Below are 23,060 nucleotides of genomic sequence, written 5' to 3' on the forward strand. Positions count from 1 at the left end.
TATGTATATATATGATAAAATTTTAATTACAAAGCATTTATAGAAACTATTATAATAAGCCACTTATAGTTTTGCTTGTACGTTCATTGTGGTTCAGACTTAAACCCTAAGCACTGGTCTGAGGCAAAGATTAAGAACCAGGGTTTTTTCCCCTTCCACGTCTGTAGTTAATGGCAGTAGTTCTTCCTCCTCTCCTTCAATGGAGCCCAAGGAATGCAGGTAGTCCAGGAGGTTGCCATCCACGCTGACCAGTGGGATGGGAAACCCAAATTGCCCTGGCCCAGCTTGTGTCTGTCTCACGTAAGCTTAGGGCAATTATGTCAGTGGGAGAAAAATGACGCATCCAAAGCTCCTGGTAAAGAGCTGAAGTTTGAGGCCATCTCCAAAGGCTCCTTCGCCACGCCGCCTGGGAAGCACAAGCAATAAAGCAGCCCAAGTTCTCTCTATTGTGCCACTTTAAAGACAGTCTTAAACTGCGGTAATTATTTATTGTGTCTGTCTTGCAGGTATGAGCTGACAAGGAGTAGACGCAAGAAAAATTGATTTCTTCTCATGTACATAAGTTACTAATTTTTCAACTTTCTATGGATGTACAGATCTCTTTTGTAATTAACGTGTTTTGAACAGTCACTGCAAATTTGAAGCAGTCTCCAGCTCAGGACATGTAAATTTAATGATCCTGCCCAGATTAGTTCTCACTGAAGCGAAAAAACAAAGAAACAAACAAAATCAACCCCACATTGGGAATAATTTGTCTCTAAATAACAAGTCCTTTATTTTTGCTGTTTCTGGCATATCTTTGCCCAAAGAACCCTTAAGTACAAATAGCGTCTTAAGGAAGCGTTGTACCTGGAGATATTTTAAGACTGTGAGCTAAGTGTCACTGCTTTGCTTGGCAGCCTCATTTCCCCAGGATCCCGTTCATGTTGGTTTAACATGAAAGCATTGCACTTTTAAAAGAATAAATTTTTAAACAGCATTCTTCATCTGTAGGGCTACAGAACCTGATGAAAGAAACTGTTTAAGACTCTTAATAGTGATTGTTTTTTGAGAAACTTAAGAAACTGAAATTTCACTGTTCAGAAGTGTCGTAGCAGATTGTGGCTGCAGGTATGTATATAATGAGCTTCCGAAAGCAGGGAGATTAGTTTACCAAGATGTCATTGAGGTTATAGTTTGTGACGCCTTAACACGTTTTGTTCTTTGTTACAGTACATTTCAAAATCTTGTAAATCTTGACAGCAAAGCGTTCTGCCTGAGGAACAGCAGAGTTTTGTAAACTAATATTGGAGCAAAATATACCAAAATATTTTGGAAGGTTGGTGTACTTGTTCCTGTACAATAAACTAACTGTCTTGCATAAGAAACTCGATCTACGCCTTTCTAAAACTGACCTTTGAAATATGACCATGGTAACTTCAAATCCCTGCCAGGCAGAAACCCATAAACCACCACCTGAAGCAAGTTTCAAATCTTTTTGGCCTAGATTACGTTAATCTAAGTCTGCCTCAGTCCACGACCAGGCAGAATCTCACTGAATAACAATGCTCACATCCCAAACTTATCTGAAGATGTAAACAGCGTTTTAAAACAGGCCCTCCAGAAAACCAAGATAGGCAAAGGCTGTGAGTGTTATGGCTAAGGCAGTTAGAGCCCTTTATCTCATACTTACTGTGTCAGCAACAAGCAAAATGCTTAGTGGTTACGGTCTGTCTGCCTTTGGGCTGGGTTTGGCCTCCCAGACCGATGCAGAGTGTGTTGGTTCTCTTCTCTGGGACCGAGTAGACCAGTCGATAGCGGATAGAGTAAGTTTTTCTTAAATTGACCATGAAACAAGAATTAAGAAAAATGAAAAAATGCAGCAGCTTTTATTTATGTCAAAAAGTCTGAAACTCTTGATCAGGGTAACAGGTTAGAGGTAGCTGTAATGTCATATGCATCAGCATTCACAGGTACGATGAATCTTGCCAGAGAAAAGCAGAGTAACTCTTAACTAGCTACCAATTTCAAACTTCGCACAGTAGGTAAAATATCATCCAGGTTACTGATCTCTGAAACAGAATGAAAAGCAAAACTGTAAGGCGTATGGACCTAGAACATCTTCAAGTTCAGCCAAAATTCTAACTCAAGTGTTAGAAAGACAGCTAGTGAAGGAAATAAACTCCTCACACCTTTTAATGCTTTTGGAAAAGAACTCAATTTAGCTTCTCTTAGGAGTAGTATGATTGAATATATGCAACAAACTATCTTGGTCACTTCCTGAGGAAAGAGGAGGAAAGTGAGGCAAAAGTTAGCACCTTCCCTCATTTCCCTCATATTCTCCTTGCGTTCTAGCACACCGGGAGTAAACAAAACATGTGTTAGCTATTTAAAGTGAGGAGGAAGCGTTGGCATGCAGATAATTACAACTGCTGCAAATACTACTCACCTAGAAGACAAAGCAAGTCTTGAATGAGAGCTTGAAATGGTGGAAAGAAGCACTCGTGTTCTTCTAGCTTCTTGATTATACTGAAACGTGCAAGTGAGACTGTCAGATTAAAGGTGCAAGGGCATTTTAAGTTCATCTCCTTGGCTGTTTTGCCGTACTATGTCATGACTTCCCGAAAACACTGCTACTTAGTAGTATATAAAACCATCTACACCAAAAACGTGTTCTCAGGTTCTGAAACCTGCAGCCAACAAGTGTTAGCTGTCAAAAGAGGATCTCTAATTTCACAATTCATGCCCTATATACATTCTTCCTTTTCTCCTTACATAGCACCAGGTACTTTTTAGATGGGAACATTAGTCTGTGTATGCTAAATATTCCGCCTGGGGGTGGCCGATAGAACTGCCTCACAGGAGGAGCAGGGAATGTTTTATAAGCAGCTATTCTCTAGTTAAAGCTGTGAGGGGTGCAGAAAGGTTGGAGTTAATATTGTTAACTCAGCGTGTGTCAGACTTGCTGCCTGTTGCAATTGATTTTTACTACGTTTACAGAGCCCATGCTGAATGCGAGGTTTAACAGTCTGCTACGAAGTATATGTTGTTCTCACCTGTTGAAGACGGAACAAGATTTGTCCAGTTCCCAAAATACTTGTAGGCAGCTTGAGACGTTCAGTATTACAGCTGAAACCTTGCAACACTTTCTCCTCCCCACCCACGTGCAGTATTTGCTTTGTCTCCTTATGAAACATGCATCCTTAATAAGCATATTTGATCACCTTATCCATCCAAACCAACAAGGTGTTCTGGAACCTCCTGGCCTTAATTTTTCTCTTTGCTGGCTTTATCCTTTTGAAAGTATTCAAGATTTGTTTTATGTAGGGTAGTCTTAACTCCTTTGCTATCACAGTTCACTGACTTTGTAAGAAATTACTGAAGTTTCTTTCAGTATCATTGGTTTTAGCCAGTTCTCTCCATTACTAAATTTGATGTTTGAAGAACGGTCACCAGTAGAAGAGCCCCACATACCTGTGGATGTCTTGGGTCCCCAGAAGCTGCTGTACCTGCTCAGTCACGTTCTCGTTAATTATGTCACACAGTTTCCCAACAGTATCCACTACCACAGTGGGTGGAGCTGAACTGTCTGTGGAAAAACAAACACTTCATCTTTCTTGTAACTCTAATAACAGGAAAGTATTTTAGGCACAATCCAGTTCTTGCAGGTGCCCAGATTTTATGTGGTTTTCACACATCTAGGCACACAAGTTCCATCATTCACAGAAAGCCTGTGGTTAGAAATGAACTGATCTTGGCTAGGAATGGTCAATCTCTCGCTAATCCTTTAGTGGCGAGAGCGCTTGTCAGAGCTGTGTATTTTCACAGCAGAGATGGTACTAAAGTGCACCCTACAATGTCAGTGGAAATCACCCAACTGACGTTATACAGAGAGGAAGGGTTATTCATTAGGTTCCTGTAACACAGCAGAAGCACAGTGTAGGGGCTAGGCCACCGAGGAAACTGCTCGATAAATACTGTTAACAGCCAGAACTTGTTGTGGTACCTGCTGTGAGTGAAGGTAACATGCTCCTTGTCCTTTTCTCCCTCAATTTCAGAACTAGGCTTAGAGAAGGCATCTTCTGAGCTCCAGTGGTTTGCGATTATTAGGGAGAGACCCGAGGCCTCCTCGGCTCCTGCGCTGGCTGCAGGCAGGAAGGCTGCTTCCCTCCTTGAACGAGGCTCAGAAAACCTTATTAGTCCAGGAGCCTTTCTCTCGGGCTCTACACCCTATAGCACAGCCAAGCATTTAAACCCAACAAGTTCTCTAGAAGCACAAACCAGAGGAGAATGGGTACTGGGAAATAATTAAGTGTGCCTCTCAGTACTGGCACTTAGTTTTTGACATTCAACAACTTTTTTTTTTTATTAAGTTTAGCAGTGTAAGATGGAAGTTTCTGAGGACTGGACATAATTACACTTGAATGAATTACTGAGTAGAAATCTACAGCAGAGGTTGAGTTATTTTTTCTTAAACTTGTTATCTTTCAAGTAGGTACTGAAAGATGGTCAAGAAGAATTACGCAGTCAGCTCAGAGGAAACAAAGCTTTGTGGGAAAAAAAATAAATTAAAAATTCAATTTCATCTGTTATTCCTTTCTTCTGCCTCCCTGAGATTCCTCAGCAACTGCTAAAGGCTTACAAATAATGGAGGTTTGCTATTTAAACTCCCAGTTGACAGCAACCTATTTTTATCTTCCCAGTGAAGAATATACCGAGTTTACTCATTTCTCAGCAGCTCAACATATTTTCTACGAAGAGATCAGCTTTTCACGTGTCTTTTTCTTTTGGAAACGGGGTCTGAACAAATGCTAGGTGGTGAGTCTTTACCTAGTTCCAGCAGCTCATGGAGATTTCTCATAGCGTTGGTCATTTCCCCAAGCTTTGTGTAAACCTCATTCATTCGTGGATAAACACCGCTCAGAGAATTCACGTCAAACAGCTTCTGGAAGTGAGAGACTATTGCACACAGGGTTGGTAAGGACGGTGTCTGGCTGTTCTGTAGCAAGCAGAAAGAATAACTCGTTAACGTTTACTGCTTAACAAAGCAAGGATTCTTTTAAACTGTGAAACATTCTTAAAACTTGTCTATGAAGAAAAACGGGTATAGCTTCCCTTATTAAAACACAGCATTTCAAATATTCTTAAATCTGAAGACGTATTTTAAAGAGAGTTTTCAGACACAGATATCCAGCAAACCAAAAATACTCTTTTGAAAACTTTCTTTTCTGTTGCTTGGTTAAGTACGTTTACGTATTCTCAATGCTGACTGAGAAACAGACAGAACAGGATAACACCTGAGACTACAGGGCAATGCAAATTCGTTGTTGGTCAAATGACTTTGATTAAAGCAGTCTTCCCCAAGGTGAATTTAGCCATTATGCTAAAATAGTCTTTGACTATTGAAGATATTCAAATAGCTATTTCTTAAACCCCGCGAGGCTTTCAAATGTGCAAATCGAACCACCGTGTGAAGAATGCATTTCAGAGTTCCACAGTAACTCGTGATTATAAACCCCTGGTAAGAATTACCTTTTCCTTATTTTCGATTTCTTCCAAAATTGCATCTACTACGAACTGGAGGTCTTCAACTCGTATGGATTCTCTGTCATCCTGTGGATCTGCAGCGTGCCAGGGCACCAATTCCAGGGACAGTTTTCTCAAGGACCTATGCAAATCCTTTTAAAAGAAGGGAGGGAACACAGTTTACTTTCGTAGCTTCTTAAAGTTGTTTTTATTACAGAAACGGGAAGACTTTCTGTTTCTCATGTGCAAAAGCATTCCAGTACTGGAGACCGTTAAAGTTTTAGTTTTCAGGGAATTTAAGCACGGTATATTGCTTACATTGTTTGATTTAAAAAGAACATGGATAGTCCGAAAATTGAAGTGCTTAATATATTATAGTTTCAGTGAAATAAGTGTTGGTCATAGAGAGTTTGGTTTTAAACAAAATTACTTCACTTGTATTTACATCAAAAAAGTTACTGTTCCAGCAAGACAAAAGCAAGAAAGAGAATGCATCATCATTAGTGTGTGAACTGTCTTCTTAGGGACTCAGCCAGTGAATAAAAACATGTAGACGATACACACAGAGGAATATCTCTGGCCTGTAGGCACACTGCACATATTTCACTTCACTACGGGTTTAAAGTGGTATATAAGTGGACAGCAGAATTTTTTTTAAAAATGTAACACCAAGCCAGGCAGTAACAAAAGCTACGCGCAGAAAAAATCCCGACATGTAGGGAGAGACCAAGGGGTCGTCAGCGGATTAAAGGAGGAGTATAAAGTACACCAATGCATTACCTTTAGGGCCATGAGCTGATCTGCCCACATTTCTATAGTAAGCGGAAGGTGCTCAAATCCACATTCCTGTCCATTCTCTTTAGTATAATTTTGCACTGGCCCTTTACTGCGCCTGTATATTAACGGAGGAGCTCTTGGACTTCGCAAAATAGAATCAATATGGGACAACACCTTCAACACCAAATAACAAATGTTATTGCTCAAATATGTATGTCATTTTATAATAAAATCCCTCTCCACCACAGTCATGACTGCCTAAACATTACATCATAAATAGCTCCAATAAGTTACTATCAATGAATTTTGCAGATGTGTTCAATATGTAATAGATTGAAAGGTTTAAAAATAAACTAGCTAGAAGATAGGTAAAAGTAATGCAAATACACTTCCCTTTGAGGGATATTTAACATTTATCCACTTGAGGCATTGTTGCTTCCAGATTTGCATTTTGCTAGGTTTTATTATATTTCCTTTTTTTATTATTCAAAGAAAAATAAAAGCCACTATCTCCTCAGGCATGTTTAAAACAGTAACAGAAGGATCTGTTTTGTCCAAGACCTTGAACAAATCCACTGTCCTGAAAAGACTTCAGCTAAGTAATTGATTTGGTGTTTGCCAACCTCGTCTCTGCTTCCTTGCTGTATCTTCAGGTAGTTTACACTGAGATAGAACAATTAAGAAGAAGCCTACATTGGCTGCCAAATCCAGAACATTATGGATCTTTTGTAGAGGACTTCATATGAACTCTTAGATTCAAAATAGCATGTTTTGGTTTTACATAGTTAAACAAAACTCATGTATTACATTTCATTGTTAACAGTGCTAGAAACACAGAGTACAGATAAAATTTGCATACTTGTAAGTATCGCTGGCAAACTGCCTGCTGCTGATCTACTCCTGCGGTACTCTCAGATTCTTTCTTTTCTTCTGTTCTTTCTCCAGTACTGCTCCCTGACGATCTACACCCCAAACAGATACAGTGTGTTACACAATAGCCTTAGCAGGAGATACTGCTTTCACCTTGACTACAGAACCAGTTATGTAGCACATAGACTTACACCTACAAAGTAAAATCTCCACTTTATGATGCCGGGCAATAGAATTCTATCAAACTGAACTAGCTGAAGAATATAATACCTAATGTAAACAACATTATCCCAAGTCTCTAGGTTGAGGTTATTCCAAACTGCATGCTAATTTAGAAGGGATAACACCCGATGTACAGGTGTTCTGTTACCAGAGGTTCTACTACGGCTGAAGACTTAAAATCCAGAATTTTACTCAAAAGTGTCGAATTCCACACTCACAGTCTTTATCTGCTTCTGCTTCAACATCTTTCCTGGCTTACTATAGATCACTCACTAACCTTGTTAAATGCAAGATGACTTTCTCTAAAACTACTATCTAAATCATACCCACTGCATGACAGAAAAGACCATTTAAGTATACACAATGTAAAATGAGTAATGGAACATTTCTGAAGTTTAAATTATGTCTTTTTCAGGCTATAAAATATTTAGCATTCAGTATACACATGCACAAATGATTAAGTGAAGTACAGATAAAAACACTTTGTCAATACTGGATCTCTAATACCTTCAATGTATTTTCTTAGAAATGTTCCAGAAAAAAAATGGAGTCAATTTCTAAGAATAATATGGACATAACTCCAGTAGCTGCAACATTTTGCCAACTCGGTACTTTCTTATTCATAATCCATAATGTAACCAGTGGCTTTCGTTATAGCTTATCAAAACAGCAAACAACACAGTTTGGTCCTGTCCATATTGCCTGTGATAGCACTCAAATCAAATCCAGAAAGACGAAATAGAAAAGAGCCACTGTTGGGCCTCGATTCAGAGACCATGCCATCCTTTCAGAGATTCACAGGGTGTCTTCAGAGATAGAGTAGCATTCGCTGCCCATAACCAGGCTCCCAGGAAGGGTGATAAGGTACATGCTTTATAAGCTGCTGTCTACGTTACAGGTTGAGGAGTATCTTTGCCTTAAGAAGTTCAGAGGGTTCATGAAAGTTACTGAAGAAATATACTTACTGGATAGTTTTCTGTAAAGTTTTCTCTAGTTTCTTCACTTGGTGCTTGTAAAGTTTTAGTTCCTGTGCAGTTGGTCTGTTAGAAAGAAAAAGTACCATATTATATGTCATGCATTTGAAGGCATCTATAAAACTCAGCCAAGCGAAATAATAAGAAAGCTTTGCCAGTGCCACAACATCAATCCTGAAATGAAATTCTGCAACATTTCTACATGGCAACAGCAATAAACAGCAAAATAACCATTAGCAGTTGTTGTTATTAACAGCATAGAAGGTAAGGTTGACTGTTGCTGCCATATCTTACTTCTACACATCGCTTTAAAAAGGCAGATTTCATGCTACCCTTTTACCATTGCTGGTGCTTTCGGTTTCTTTGTAAAGCAAAGCCTACCGCAGCGCGCTTAAAAAGGATGACACTTATCCTTTCTCACCTTATTTCCAAATCTTTCTTGAGATTTATATTTTCAAGCAAAAGCTGTTCATTCCTGGCTTTTGTTTCAATAAGTTGTTTCTGGAAAGACTGCAACATAGACTGTGTTATTTCACTCATTCCATAATGAGAGTGGAGAACTTGTGATTACACAGATCTACTCAGTCCCCAGCAGACCACTCACAACATAGTACTGAATCTTTGCATAAAGACAGTGCACCATGCCCAGAGAGGCCAAAAATTAAGAAGACAAGATAAGAACATGGGGACAGAAATCAAACACATATATGTTTCTATGTGGCTCTTGAAGGGTTACCATTTAGATATCTGCACTGACTTATTCTTAGCAGTTCCATACCGTGAGCAGTGCTCTATAATTAGGAGTAGCATCTAGATTTAAGAATTCTTCCTTGCTTTTCACTTCTCTCTGTACCTGGTCTTCATCTTTTTTATATTGCCTATTGGGAAAAATAAACTGTTTTAGCTTACTGTAATTCGATTACCTCAAAGACCTAAATTGGCTTAGTTAGCAGTTATATATCATAATAATGTTTCCATACACCACAGAGTAAATAGAATAGAAATTCTGTCTTAAGATCCACTGCTCTTCTCTTATTATTTCTGGGAAGCTGTTTCATATACTAATTAGGTGCACTTATTCCTCAAGAGAAATTCCAGTACAAGCAAATTCCATTTCAGTTTTCAAGATGATAATCTCAAATTATAGGAATGTCTCAGGTATCTGCTTGTTGCTTTGTACCATGTAGGCACCACCATAGAGCTGAAAAGTTGGTATTCCTTTTGTTTAGGGAGATCAGTTGACTGAGCACTACTAATGCAGTAATTCTTCTGCCTGTGAACCACGGCAAAAGAGGAAGGGAAGAAAAAAAACCAACCAAAAAAGCCCACCAAAAAAAAAAAAACCCAGAAAAAAGAAAGAATTATAGCTCAAGTGTCTAAATACCCCCAGGTTCCCAGCTCTCCTGGCCTCCTGACTGAGCAGCTGCTTTGCCTGACTGACAGCTATTTCCCAGATGAATCCAAACTTCCACAACCATTACAATCCTTTGCCATTTCTAACATGCTAGTGACACCTGGAATACAGAATATTTACCCTTACAAGCTTTAAGAATAGTAAGTAGTAAGAAAATTTTGAATAGTAAGGCCATAAGGCATTAGAAGAGACCTACCTTAGCTCCTTTTTCATTTGACTAATTTGAGATTCATAATAATCAATTAGAGAAAGGAACCTGAAGAAAGAAAAAATGGTATTTTGAATGTCAGATATTCTCAAAAAAGTCATGCCTGAAAGATACTATGACCACCCCACAGGAACAGGCCAGCTTACAGAACTGCGCTGCACTTCAGAAGGGACTGAATCAAATAGTGGGTTCTCTCTCACATCAAACGCACACAGTCACAGTTTTCCAAAACAGAGAAGTAGAGACGTTAACTCTGTACTAGACTAAAACTTGCAAAATTATTCAAGAGGAGACAACAGCTAAATCCTCCTGACAGCCTCCTCATCTTGTGACTGTGTTTACCCAGCAATCCTAACAACGTGGCACAGTCCCGACTGCTCAGGCTCAGCGACCATTGCGGGAGGCAGAGAGCACTGGTCCCACACAGCCCGAGAACATCCACCTCCAAAGAAACTAAAAGTGCTTTCAAAGTGGTTGCAAAACATAGAGCCACTAAAAAACCGAACAGATGAGAAACCACCTTTCCTCTTGAGCACCCTGAGACTATCTGTTTTGGAGAGTCAGATGAGAAAGCACAGAGAACCACAACTAGTGATCCTCCTCCTCATGCAGCGAGGGCATGAGAAAAGGGCTGCGCACATTTAAGCATTTAAAAGGGATTGTTACTAGACAGGCCTGGAAAACCAGGCGATATCAGCACAATAAAGTGATGGCTACCTGAGGCCTAAGAATTGGCAAATCGCTGATTATAGCAAGAGACGTTGGCTTGGAACACTTTCTCAGAACTCTCACTGAAGTACCTGGGAAGCCCTACAGCAAGCCCGCAGTCAGTAGCCGCAAAGACCAGTCACAATTCAGAAGTGACTGCAAACTGGGCAGGTTTTTTCAGGGGTGGGAGTGTTTATTGGTTTTTTTAAAATGTTAGAACCCCAGGATGAGATCACCCTAGCAGATACCGCAGCTCCAGAGGAGAGTAATCATTCCCTTCTCTTTGCTGACACCTAGTGTATACAGGGGCTGATAATTTTTTTACTTTCTGCCATAGATTCATCCACCGCACATTTATTATACAATAAAAAATTACTGCATTGATGCACCTTTACAAGAACTCGCTTTTCAGCTTGCACTCCTAAGGTCTCAAGCTTCCCCCCCCCCCCCCCCATATAAATATCAAGAACAGTTGGTCACTTTTTTGTGGTCTTCATTTAACATTACAGATCATTCACCAATATAAGAAAATTGCTTACTGCTGATCTAGAAGAGACTTGGGAGCTCTTTTGCGAAACTGACAGAACATTTTGTTTTGAGTGGAAACACGCTGTTGCTCTTCTATACCAACTTTGCACAGCTCCTTCTGCAAACGGGCAATAATCTCTTCCTGTTCTTTCAGCTTTTCCTGCTGCTGTTGATATTTTGCCTGTGAATAGGTGACAGGAGCATTCTGAAATTCTTCTAACCCACAAGCTGGAGTCTGTACTGTACATGCCCAAGCAGGCACCTGGTCCCAAGGAAGCTTAGTACTTGGGTTTTAGCCATACTGAAGAGGCAGGGGAAGAAGGATACAGATATTTTTCTAAGTTATCGCTAGAAAATTCTGTATGGATTGAAAAATCCTAGCTATAAATAGTGTACTAACTCTATGACTCATGTTTATTTTAATCAACGTAAATATTTCTAGAGCTTTTAAAACAAGTCAAAAGTTTGAATCCTCAGACAGCACTATCTAAATTACCTGTGAAAGCTGTTGATCTTTTTGAAGTTCTTTGACTTGATTCTGTTGCTGACAAACTTTAGCTATCGTCTCGTCTTCCAGCTGACAAATTTTGGACTTAATGTTTTTCACCACGTTTTCCAAATCATTAGCTCGTTGTTCTTGTCGAGATGCCCGACCTCGTTCCTGTCGTATCTCATCTCTGGAAAAAAAAAAATAAATACTTGATTTAAATGAAATACATTTCACTAAAGACAAAGAAGGAAGCATAGGCCGGACAAACATCTGACGACACTCAAAAATAGTCTGTGGCAGCAGGTATGGGAAATATGTCTGCATGGGAAGCAGCAGCAGATGAAATAACGAAGAGCTCAAAAGTAACTAGGCCAACACTGCTGAATATTGTACAAAAATCTCAAGAAAAAGTTCTTAAACCTCGGATGTGACAAGAGCTCCACCTGGCAGGAGACGGACACTAACAATACTTTTGCTTTGCATTAGCAAGTAAGTTCCTTCCACTGCATCTCACCTAAGACAACGATTAGCCTCCATAAGACCCTGCATCATTTTCTGATGTCGGTCCGTGTCTTCCACCAGCGTTTTTAATGCAAGTCTTATTCCTAGAGAAGACTGTCTGTCTAAGACAATCATATCTGGAGATAAAAATAAGCAAAGACACAATGAAAGGCTTTTAATAGCTGAAGAAGATCACATCTCTGCTACCGTTTAGAGATGCCTTAAGAACTTAGGCTTACTATTTTCAAATACAAAAACTTGTAAAATTAGCATTTCCTTACCCGGTATATTTCTGCAGCTTGCAAGACTCACCGGTTTCAACCCGTGACGCATTAAGAGCTTGTTTAGGCTTTCCCATTCTGCTTTCTCCTGCTGCAGTTGGGAGAAGGGGAAGAAGAGACAAACCTGAATTTCCAAAACCAGCTCAGGGTCTCCTGTCCCTCCTGCTGTGTCGGCACTGGAGGATACCAAATGCCACCAAATCAAAATAAAACTAATCCCAAATTCCCAAGAAGCCCCAGCCACTCTAGGCAGGCGTATGAGATTTTCCCATAGGATCTGCTAAAAATACAGGGGGGGAAGCATACTTAACGGAATAGTCAGTTTTCCTGATCACTATTAGAAGGAGGAACATGTGCAATGAATAAAATTTACCTTTTTTAAAACCCCAGACAACCAGCCTTCAGGTCACGGCTGGGCCTCAACCCCCCGCCCCAGCCCCGAGAAGCCCTCAGAGGAGGCGGGTGCCCGCTTTGGGGGTTTATTATTTGGTTTGTTTGGTTGGTTTTTTTTCCTCCTTTCTGTTCTGTTTTTAACCACCAAGCAGTAACAACAGCCACCTCGGATCCACCACGGTACCTCTGTCATGGCGAGGGCCGCCCGCTCTCGGCGCGAAGGGGCAGGCCGGGCCGCGCCACCGCCCACAGACGGCCACCGGGACGCGTGAGAGGAAAGGGGTCGGTTACCGGGAGGCAGCAGCTTCAACAGGTCCCGGGCGGCGACAAGGAACAATCTTGCAGGGGGTTGCCGGCGGCGGGAAGGCGCGGAGCCGGTCGGGAGGGCGGCGGGCGGCTAACGGCGGTCAGGGGAGGGGAGAGAGGCGGGCGGCCGCGAGGCGGCGCTGGCCGCCCGCCTGCCGCCATTTTGAGTCGCGGGGAGCCGAGGGGGAGGAGAGCCCCGGCCGAGGTAGGAGCGGGGCCGGGAGCGACGGGGTCGGGCTGGTCTGATCTCTCCTCAGGCGCTGCAGCCGTCTGGCGGGAGACTAAGCGTCTGGGAACTGCCCTCTCTCACCGCGGCACCTTTCCGCCTGGGCTGAGGGAGCGTCTCCCTGGGCTCCTTGGAGACCGCCTGGCAGCCGGAGGAGGAGGAGGAAGCAGCCGTTCCGCCTGTTGCTGCGGGCCCGGCCCGGAGGAGGAGCGGGAGGTGCCGGTAAACCTGCCTGCGGGCCGGCGGGGCTCTGCGGCTGGAGGCTGAGGCGAGCGCGGCCCGGGGGAGTCTCCTCCCGGGGTGCGGAGGATTCACGCCGATCAGCAATAAGCTGTTTGAGGAGGGAGTTAGAAAGGTGGCTGTCAAGGATTTAATTTCAAAAAAGCCCACCCCTCTTTGCTGGCAATAAACGTGGGTGGTGGGGAGAAATATGCCGTCTCTGGAGTTCGTATATAGTGCACCATCCCCCGGTGTCTGCTGGCAGGCCTGGATTAGGTGGATGCAGAGCTGTTAATCCTATCCTAGTTTTCAAAACAAGCCCTTCTGTATAATAAGAAGTAAATCTCATTTTGGGCTGCGGACTTGATTCAACGGAAAATGCAGTGAAATGAGGGTGCCGGTGGTTAGTACAAATCCGTTTCCTTTGTATTTGAGCCAGCGAGTGGATGTCTGAGGGCGAACTCTGCAGAAGCACCTCCTAGGCGTGTTTGGGTTCAGGTTTGATTAAAAAAAAATAATAAATAAATGTATTACCACATTACCACGACTTATTTGGAAAAAAAAAAAAAAAAGGAAATTGTGTGTTCTGGCATGTTTCCTAACCCTTTCAGCATTGATCCTAAATTACCTGCTAAAATTCATGCAGCAGGGCTGTGCACTGCCAGGGGTTGCGCAGTCTCGGGGGTGGTGGGGAGGCTCCAGGTGCCACCTCTTCTGGCACTTCTTTTTGTGCCCAAGGCCACTTGTGTCCATCAGCTGTCAGGGACCTGTCCTGAGGGTCTGTCCTGACGCCCCGGGGACCGCTCGTTTGGCAAGCAGGGGAAGGGGGAAGCACAGGAATACACCCCGCCTGACTCCCCCCATCTGCCAGGGGAGTCACAGAAACCAACCCCTGACTTTAGGAACAACCAAAACAACCTCCTCAGCATTTATTAGGTGGTGTAGGCTGCTCGCTACTGTGAGAATTAAATCCTTAAAACTTACTTTTCAGTTTATGAACAGAAATGTGTGTAATTACTGACAAAAGGTAATACAGGCAGTGTACTTGAGTGCGTTTTAAAATAGAAGCTTAAGTCAGAGTGAAGGAGGTTTAATTTTTAAATGCACAATCCTCTGTTATGCTGAAGAGAGACCCTAGAACTTACAACTTTACTTTTAATTAATTTTTCACTGAAAAGTACAACTTATCAAAAATTCACTTATTTGCACTTACGTAAATTATGCTTATTGATATGCACAGACTTAACGCAGATAGCTCTGACATAAATTAATCTGTTTGCTGAAAGTGATAAATTAAAAATATCATCAGCGTTGTAAAACACAGTCATAATCTAAAAATGTCCTAAGTAAGAAACAAGTGATTTCTTTGTGGTTCGCATAGACTTTATGACTAAATTGCCAGGTTGCTAATCCAATTGTTGAAAATTAATTCCGTGGTTTAGAAAAATGTGTTGGTTGAAATTGTTGCCTGTGCTATTTCACTTTCTCTGAGGTGGCAACAGTCCGTAGTCCGTTACGGGTTGTGACTGAGATGGGCAGCTCTGGGTTTGGTTCCTGCTTTGGTCAAGTTGTCCCTTTCTGAGCTTTTGCTCACAAGTTAGGCAAACCATTTTTCCACCAAATAACTAACACGTTTATGATGTGCTAATAAAGTTAGGATAAATTGCACTTAGTAATTTTGTAAAAGAATACTTAGATTTGCCTTTCTGTCTGAGAAGAAAAAATATGTATTTCGTCATACATAGGGCAGTGCATGGCAGTTTGTGACACTTTTAAAAATGTCATTTATCTTAAATGGACAGAACAAGGAAAATTTAGGCCTCAATGCTTTGCTGCTGCTATTCTGCTTTTCTTTTTTTCTTGCTGCTAATTGGATTAAAAGCCGTTTTGGTTACTATGGCATCCCGTGAGGAGATTACTGTCTGTGAAGATGAAGTAAGGTAAAAAATCAGAACTGTGGTATGAGCAGATTTGGAAAGATATCCACAGTTCCAGTGGTCACTTATGACTGTATCAAAACTTTTAAAATTACTTAAATGAAAGGATATCTTGCCAGATCTCCTCCCTTGTGGGTGGTTGTGTGTGCAGGGTTGCATTTCTGAATCACGTCGGTAATGTTTATGAGAAAGATTACGGGCAAATCTGTTAAAACAGATAATAGCTAAACTGGTCATCCTGACTATTCTTCAAGTTCAAAAGGCTAAAATGCTCTCTCAGAGACCAATCAAAATACTGTGGTTTAGCACCTGCCAAGAAATCGCAGAACTGTCCAGGAGCATCTGAATTCAAAGTATAATTTTGTAACCGTACTGTCACCTGAAATGGAAGTTTTAGATGTTAGATGGATATATATGTTTTTGTATAGTGTTTGTCAAAGTGTGTCTGTTTAACTGTCTGTTTATATTTTGTGATATTTTGTCATATTTGAATGTTTGAAAAACATGAAAATATAAGCAGTCGTGTAAGCTTGTTCATTCAAGTCTCATTTTTCATTTGTAAAAAGTGACTTGCCCTGAAGCAGTAAAGCTTTGAACTATAGATATCAGTATCTTTCAATGATAATTAATTTACTTTGTTGGTGTTTCCATAGGTCTCGGTACAGCCACTTAGAGAAGATGACAGATTTGGTGGCTGTTTGGGAAGTAGCTTTAAGTGATGGTGTTCATAAGATTGAATTTGAACATGGGACCACTTCAGGGAAACGTGTTGTCTATGTTGACGGAAAGGTGAAATTGCTGTGTGTGCTCAAAATCCACTATGATACAGATTATATAAGTGCACTTCCATGCAACAGGCGTCAGAACAAACAAAAAACTAATAAATGCAAGTGAGGTATATTCAGTTGATTTAAGTTTACCTAATTTAATGAACAGCATTGTTCTCTTTTTTCAGTTACAATTAAGGTGTGAGTATTCGGGAAGTGCTTTCTGTCCCTGGGCAGAGGCACTCTAGACATACAGAATATTTTATATTTGTTCGTTATGAAAAAATAGTTAAGTTCGGAGCTGTTTCCCGAGTTCTAGTTCAGGGTTGTTTTTTTTTTTATACTAAAGCATGCAGACGGGTTTATCAGTTAATACCCATTGTCTTTGTTTTATTCTACAGGAAGAAATAAGAAAAGAATGGATGTTTAAATTAGTGGGTAAAGAAACATTCACTGTTGGAGCATCCAAAACAAAAGCTACTATTAACATTGATGCAGTCAGTGGCTTTGCGTATGAATATACTTTGGACATCAATGGAAAGAGCCTCAAGAAGTATATGGAGAACAGGTCAAAAACAACCAATACTTGGATAATGAGCTTGGGTGGTACGGACTATAGAGTTGTCCTAGGTAAGTAAACATTGAATGACTTCATGTTGTTGCCTTTGAATAAACTTGTGTGTATTTAGTAGCTGGTAATTAAGAGAAAGCACAGCTCAGTGGTAGTACTGTTGCAGTGTAAAATCCTGGGTGGTCTGGAAGTTTGGAATTAGATGCCAAACACAGTCTGAAAAATAATGGTCTTGTTACACCTGTATGAGCTTGCTGTTAGTGTTCTGTTCTACAGCAGCGGGGTCTAGATTTAAAAAAAACAAAGAAAAAGGTTGGAAGGAGTTACAGCTTCTGTATCCATATTGCTGCCCTAGCAAGACAGTTCTCCAGGGGAAGCATGTTCTAGAGGTGTTACTTGTGTTGTGATCAAAGCTGCTGTGCGTCTAAGTTTGTTAACCAGGTAGCAGGCTTTCCTTCCAAAAATCAAGCCAAAGTCAAGGAGTCTGTAACTGAAGAAGTACAACAATGTAAGTCTACATTTTTGATAGATTAATCAGCATCCTTTTTTCTGCCTCACTTCTTAACTACTAATTTAATCTAAAACCTTCAGATGACTTTTTTCACTTTCGTAATAGGAAGGCAATACATTTCTTTCCCAAATACATTACAAGCAGCTGGGAGGAAGGCATCCCATGAGGAATTTGTCCGTGACATCTAGTGGGAAAACTTCCACTTAGGTATTACTGTATGGTTAGACCTGGGGACGAGATCTTGGGCTATGATTTCTTCTTAAGCCTCAGAACAGAATGAACTGCCTCAAGATGAAGGGGGGCAGGGAAGAAAGACACTTTTAATGCCAGAAACAGAATAGTCTCCTCACAGACTTTTAACGTCCCTATGCTTACTAAAAGGCAAGCGGTGTTCAGCTCTTTACTGATGTCCTGTGGGTGACAGTGTCAGTAATGTGAATTCTAGAGCAAAGTAATTTAAGGAGGATGTGCTGGGAGAAGTAAAAGAATATTCTGTTTCAAATGAAGAAAAACCCAAGATTCATATTTAAAATGGTACTTGGGTTTTCAAGGAGATTATAAGAATACAAACAGTTTGATGGATGTTAAATAATGCTGCTTTGAATTAAACCAACATGGAAAAAATATTAGAGCTTCACTGAATAAACAGCACTCAAATAATTAGCAGAAATTACTTCATTTTTCTCTCTCCAACTTTTTCAGTTTAAGAATGTCGGAATAGCTCTGACATTATTCAGAACAACCCAGTGTTAATAGCCAGGGCTAGGGAGAGGTAAAAATTTATGTTCATAGCGGAAGTTGTTTGCCCATTGATGACAGAGCCTCCCTCGTCTCCAATATTAGAACAAACCCTGTAGCCCAGGTACTACGGCTAATTAGGAACTTCTTTTGGAAACTGAAATTAAAATTTAACAGTAAATTTTTAAAATTCCTAGATCTTCTTGTCTCTGTGTGTGGGGGGAAATATCTTGTTGTTTGTACTTTTTGTTTTCTTTTTCTTTCACAGAAAAGGACACTATGGATGTGTGGTGCAACGGTCAAAAAATGGAAACAGCGGTACGTGATCGTTGGCAAAAGCTTTTCACGGGTGATAGCCAGATAACCAAAGCTTAGCGAAATAAGCCACAGAGGGGCACGTCACCTCACTTTACCACATCCAGCCAGTAACTCTTAGTCTGTTCAGATGTCCTTCACTGTCCTTTATAACTGATGGTATTTCAGTTAGGATGCCAAACATCTGCCTGTTTTAAGGATGAACTATGCTTTTATTTACACTTTTTAGACAAGCAAAATAAATTTTCTGGGTCCCTCGTCCAGGGTTTTTAGAGAAAAACCTTTCCAGGGAATGGGAGGGACTTGAGTTTGAGGCAGCCTGTAGAGCCCTCTCATCCAAACCCACTTGTGTTAGTGGTGACTGAAAGTTGAACACGTATAGTCTGTTATGGGTCATGATTCTTTTCCATCTAGGGATGGTCCCTAACATTTGGGGCTTAAGAGTCTCATTGAAACAAATCAAATCTTTTGTCTTTTTGTCACATCTGCATTAATTTTTAGAGCAGGTTGACAGCTAGATGACTTAATCTATTTGGTGTCTTTTTATATTACGATGGCTTTCCATATGCATACTATATAGGCTTCCCCATCCTTGAAGGATGTGCTTTCTTACCAGGGAGTTGTCACCGTGATTAGTACTGCCACAAGTAATCCCCTGGATGAGTACAAATTATAAAATTGACAGTTTTGCTATACTTGAGAATAGGATGAAAAGAGTCACCAAATGTTTCTCGAGTAATCAGTGGAAGAAACATCCTCTCTCAGTGATCCAGAACTTCTGCTCTTGATGGTTCTCAACCTCTTCTATAATGTAATAAATGCACTAGGAGATATTCTTGCAAGCTACGAGTACAGGTTTAGTTGTCAAACTGTGCTCACATTAGAGCAGCACACAGATTTTTGTACTGTCCCAAAGATGATGACAAAAACACAGCCACATGTGGCAAAATCCATAACAGGAAATGGCGTAACTGCATCAGGAGCTGTGTATCCAAAATACATAACTGTTATACTCATTTCAGGGGTGTCTCCATCCTGCTGTAGAAGGCACCACTAAATACTTCATGTTTTACTGCCCCTTCAGCATAGGTTTGTGTGGTACTTATTGGCTGTACTGCACGACTTGGAAGGAAACTGTCTTTTCTAGTTTTGTTTTACTGATGTGGATCAACAATACTAATTCACAAACTTCAACTTTACCATTTCTGATTATGTGAAATTTTGACTGTCATCTAATATCCACAACTCTCTAACTGGACGCCGTGACAAAGCCCTGTCTGAGATTCTGCAGCTTTGTTCAGCATTTGCGCTGTATTTATCGCAGGTACCTACGGCCGCTCTAATTGCGGGAACTACAAATGATCTTGACCTTGGAAACAGTCTGATGCACTCAAGCTTGTTTTTTTTTTTTACTGAAATAGCACATGTCTTGTTTTCATTCTTGTCTCCTTTCTCCCAGGGTGAATTTGTAGAAGATGGGACTGAAACTCACTTCAGTGTTGGTGATTACAGCTGTTGTATTAAGGCTGTCAGTAGTGGAAAACGAAAGGAAGGAATTATTCATACCCTTATTGTGGGTGACAGAGAAATCCCAGAGGCTGTGGAGTAGCCTCTAGTTAACTGATTATTGTAGGACTAAGATCAGGAATTTTCAATTACTGTGGTAATTATTTTAATATGTAATACTTGGTACATCTGTTTGTGCTGGGTTTATTTTCTAGTTTCTGTATATGAAATTATTCTTTTTGAGGACCAGATGAAAATAATTAAATACAACCTCTTACATTTCCAGTTTTTAAAAAACTATATATATAGAATATATATTATATGACTTAAGTGAAGACAACACTGGTGAACTGAAGTAGAAATGATACACTAGAAAAAAATCTCACTATAATAAAATGGAAGATAAATATTCAGTAAGAGTGAATTCTTACAAACTGTGGGTGTATGTGGAGGGAGGAGGAAGCATGTGCTGGGCATTCGAGTAAGCTGTTAAAATTTTCTCAGTAATTATTTTTTTATTAAACTGACTACCAATGTTTTTCAGATGCAGTTAAGCAGATTACAAAGTTAATAAAAAGGTTATTAATGAAATACATTGTTACCAGTATTTGTGTAATAGTATTAAAATAATACTGCGCTATGAAACCTGTTCTTTATTCCAAGTAAGAGAAAAGATGTTACATTGTGCCAAAAAAAAAATTCCTTACCATTTTCTGAAAACTGATGCTTGTTAGAAATTGTTGCAGTAGTACAGAAAGTCTGTACTGAGTTTTTCCAAAAAAGAAAACAGAAGAAAAAAATTTGTGCCATGAAACTCCTTTAAAAAATGAAACCTCTTGAAGCAAGCTCAAATGTGAGCTTATTCTTGTTCAATGCTGTCTAGCAAACCTTAAATCTACACCTCTATGTTTTCCTGGCAGTAGTGTGTGATCAAGAAACATGGAGAAAAATTGGACAGAAATAGAGGAGAATTCGTTGCTTAAATGGAAAAGTTAAAATATGAGTAGACTAAGTCTGTTTTCAAACTCCCAGCATACTCTCTAAAAGCAACCTTGGGATTTCTGTAAGAACAAGGCTTGTGTGTTAGACGGTTCTTACAAGTTCGTGGGGGTTTTTCCCCATTTAACATTACACTAGAGCCTACTAGGATCACACACTACAAAAGCTACCCTTTTGCAACAGTGTAGACATAGCTATTAAAAATAATTTTTAAAAACCACAAAAGATATGAATATATTCATTTAAGTGTTTGATTTGCAATGGTTAAAAAAAATTTCCACTTGCAGCCTCACTTAGAGTTCAGAATTAGACTTTTATAACTTAATTTCTTTTGGACTTGTGAGTGGTTCCTAGCACTGTGACTACTGTCTTGTGGGTTGCAGGTGCAGTACAAATATGCTGGGGATTCATTAACAAATTATTATTAAAAGTTTTATTAAATGCTAATTTCATCTGTATTTCAGAGTTCAGACTGCTCTCCATTAGCACAGTGCTTTACAGGCGGATGAAATGCTGTCATATGACAATGTCATTTTTTTTTTTTTATTAGTTTTATGTGAGCCCTTCTTCTCCCCAGGTAATCACACTTTTAATAATAGGTGACTTTTCAATCTAGAAGCAGACCTGATATTGACAGATGAGCCTTTATTTCTGTATTACGGCACTGTTATAAGCCCTTTAGGTGCTTAGTTTGGGCCATAACTACTGCTTTTAAATGCTTCAGATTGGACAAATCTGGTAGTCGCTTTGGGGTAGTAGATTTGTTTTAAACCCTGCTAACATCAGACATAGTTTCAGGCTTTAGTACAGAAAGTTTCACAGTACCTGAGAGCTGGACTGAATTCCCTCTTACATTGAAAGGAGTAGAATAGCTCTTCGGCTTTTTCCGTTTACTGCCTTCAGGTCACTACGGAAGCAATGTGGGGACACCTGGCTACAAGGCTGACACTGTCATCTTTAAAAGATATTGGTAAAGGTAGATTAATCGAAGAGCAATTTCATGTTGTACTTTGAACCAGTTCTCTAGTATTTTGTAGCCTTTCAAAGAGATTGAACACCACTGAGAAATCTGATGCTGAAATACAGTCCAAGTCATGTTCTTAAGACTGTATGGAAAAACAACAGGTTAGCTGACAGTGTCATTCACACTTTTTATTTTGAATACATGTATCTACAATGCTTGGAATCTCTTAACTGATAAAAATGGTAACAGCAGCTACTATTAGAAATCTAGAAATGTAGAAATCAAATTAGAAGTATTGCCTCACATTTGTCATAACTGTGTATTTAATAGCATGTCCCTAAGTGGGAAACAGCTTTCACCTGATAGATTCACCTATTTAAGTCAAAAGAAAACGTAAGAGTCAAAGGCACAACCAAGGTTTCTTGGGTTCACTAACACATGCAGTATTTCAGGTTAAGAAAACGTAACGAAGAATGACAACCTACGCAAACATCAGGTGTATAGTCACATGCTCCGAATGCTTTAAGGCATAAAGTAAATGACCAGATAAATGCTAAACTGTATTTTGTGATGCTTTCCTTTCTGTTTCACAGATAATTTTTTTCTCATCTCCTTAAGGTACTGACTAGTGTTTTTTGTTCACGGCTGTTGCAGAGCACTTTACCTGAGGCACTTTGATCACAGCATGTTACTGGGTAGAGCATCCTCTTAAAATCTAAGTACTAGCCTTTGTTCTGAGGGGGTCTTCATGATAGCTATAGTTCTGATTGATTAATTCTTACTCAGGATGCTGCTGGTTTCCGCAGGGGCCCTATACCTCTCCCTCACTGGGGAACAAGTCAGCAGATATTGTGGAAGGGCCGCAATACTGTTGAAAATGACAAAGGTGTCAGGATTGCTTACATCATCTACTAAGCTGTCATATACCTTAATGGCATCCCCCTCCACTGCCGGTGGCATGATATAAGAAGGCTTCCCTTTAGTGTATAAGCCTGTCAGTACATCAGCCTCAAACACGTACATTTTAGAGTCTGTTTCCCAAATATCTTTACCCTCGATGAGGCTTTTCACGTTCCTTTTAAAGTAGATGCCAGCTCCATATTCTTGTTCTGGAAAAAGAAAGAAAAAAA

The 23,060-nt window shown here is 40.2% G+C and overlaps 4 protein-coding genes across 10 annotated transcripts in view; 2 read left to right on the top strand and 2 right to left on the bottom strand.

Moving 5' to 3' along the window:
* The window catches only part of ESYT3 (extended synaptotagmin 3), a 37,694-nt gene extending 37,082 nt beyond the window's left edge, over nucleotides 1–612 (top strand). The window contains exon 23 of the mRNA XM_054207732.1: nucleotides 507–612. Within this exon, the coding sequence (XP_054063707.1) occupies nucleotides 507–543 (37 nt within the window). The 3' untranslated portion in view covers nucleotides 544–612. The remainder of the gene's footprint in view (nucleotides 1–506) is intronic.
* CEP70 (centrosomal protein 70) lies at nucleotides 1–13,389 on the bottom strand. Of its 2 annotated transcripts, XM_054207733.1 has the most exons (17): nucleotides 13,056–13,389; nucleotides 12,479–12,569; nucleotides 12,211–12,334; nucleotides 11,703–11,883; nucleotides 11,218–11,387; nucleotides 9,959–10,018; nucleotides 9,127–9,226; nucleotides 8,770–8,858; nucleotides 8,340–8,414; nucleotides 7,142–7,244; nucleotides 6,286–6,456; nucleotides 5,512–5,658; nucleotides 4,810–4,978; nucleotides 3,454–3,568; nucleotides 2,429–2,508; nucleotides 1,673–2,051; nucleotides 1–406 (listed from the first exon to the last, which is right to left on the bottom strand). In XM_054207733.1, exons 1-16 carry the CDS (start codon nucleotides 13,062–13,064, stop codon nucleotides 1,990–1,992), a joined length of 1,746 nt encoding a protein of 581 aa, XP_054063708.1. In that variant the 5' UTR covers nucleotides 13,065–13,389; the 3' UTR covers nucleotides 1–406; nucleotides 1,673–1,989. The 2 variants fall into 2 exon arrangements, with proteins under 2 accessions (XP_054063708.1, XP_054063709.1); XM_054207734.1 differs by lacking the exon at nucleotides 1–406 and having other exon boundaries at nucleotides 1,840–2,051; nucleotides 12,510–12,569.
* Nucleotides 13,288–23,060, top strand: part of FAIM (Fas apoptotic inhibitory molecule) — an 18,743-nt gene continuing 8,970 nt past the window's right edge. The window contains exons 1-5 of one of the 6 annotated variants that reach the window (XM_054207738.1): nucleotides 13,288–13,382; nucleotides 16,213–16,348; nucleotides 16,728–16,956; nucleotides 18,415–18,464; nucleotides 19,921–20,558. In XM_054207738.1, the coding sequence (XP_054063713.1) occupies nucleotides 16,238–16,348; nucleotides 16,728–16,956; nucleotides 18,415–18,464; nucleotides 19,921–20,070 (540 nt within the window). In that variant the 5' untranslated portion in view covers nucleotides 13,288–13,382; nucleotides 16,213–16,237 and the 3' untranslated portion in view covers nucleotides 20,071–20,558. Of the gene's footprint in view, nucleotides 13,383–13,497; nucleotides 13,626–13,664; nucleotides 13,759–16,045; nucleotides 16,349–16,727; nucleotides 16,957–18,414; nucleotides 18,465–19,920; nucleotides 20,559–23,060 lie in introns of those variants that run through there. The other 5 variants (XM_054207737.1, XM_054207739.1, XM_054207740.1 and 2 more) reach the window with 5 other exon arrangements.
* Nucleotides 22,104–23,060, bottom strand: part of PARP9 (poly(ADP-ribose) polymerase family member 9) — a 12,494-nt gene continuing 11,537 nt past the window's right edge. The window contains exon 10 of the mRNA XM_054207730.1: nucleotides 22,104–23,039. Within this exon, the coding sequence (XP_054063705.1) occupies nucleotides 22,702–23,039 (338 nt within the window). The 3' untranslated portion in view covers nucleotides 22,104–22,701. The remainder of the gene's footprint in view (nucleotides 23,040–23,060) is intronic.

The sequence above is a fragment of the Rissa tridactyla genome, chromosome 7 (assembly GCF_028500815.1).
Source record: "Rissa tridactyla isolate bRisTri1 chromosome 7, bRisTri1.patW.cur.20221130, whole genome shotgun sequence".
NCBI classification, from domain to species: Eukaryota; Metazoa; Chordata; class Aves; order Charadriiformes; family Laridae; genus Rissa; species Rissa tridactyla.

Bases quoted from the DNA above. Each gene is read 5' to 3' on its own strand.
- CEP70 (XM_054207733.1), bottom strand. The intron at 8,859-9,126 runs GTATGGAACTGC...TCTATGTTGCAG, and splicing joins ATTATAGAGCACTGCTCACG to TCTTTCCAGAAACAACTTAT. The intron at 8,415-8,769 runs GTGAGAAAGGAT...TCTTTCTAACAG, and splicing joins AAGAAAGATTTGGAAATAAG to ACCAACTGCACAGGAACTAA.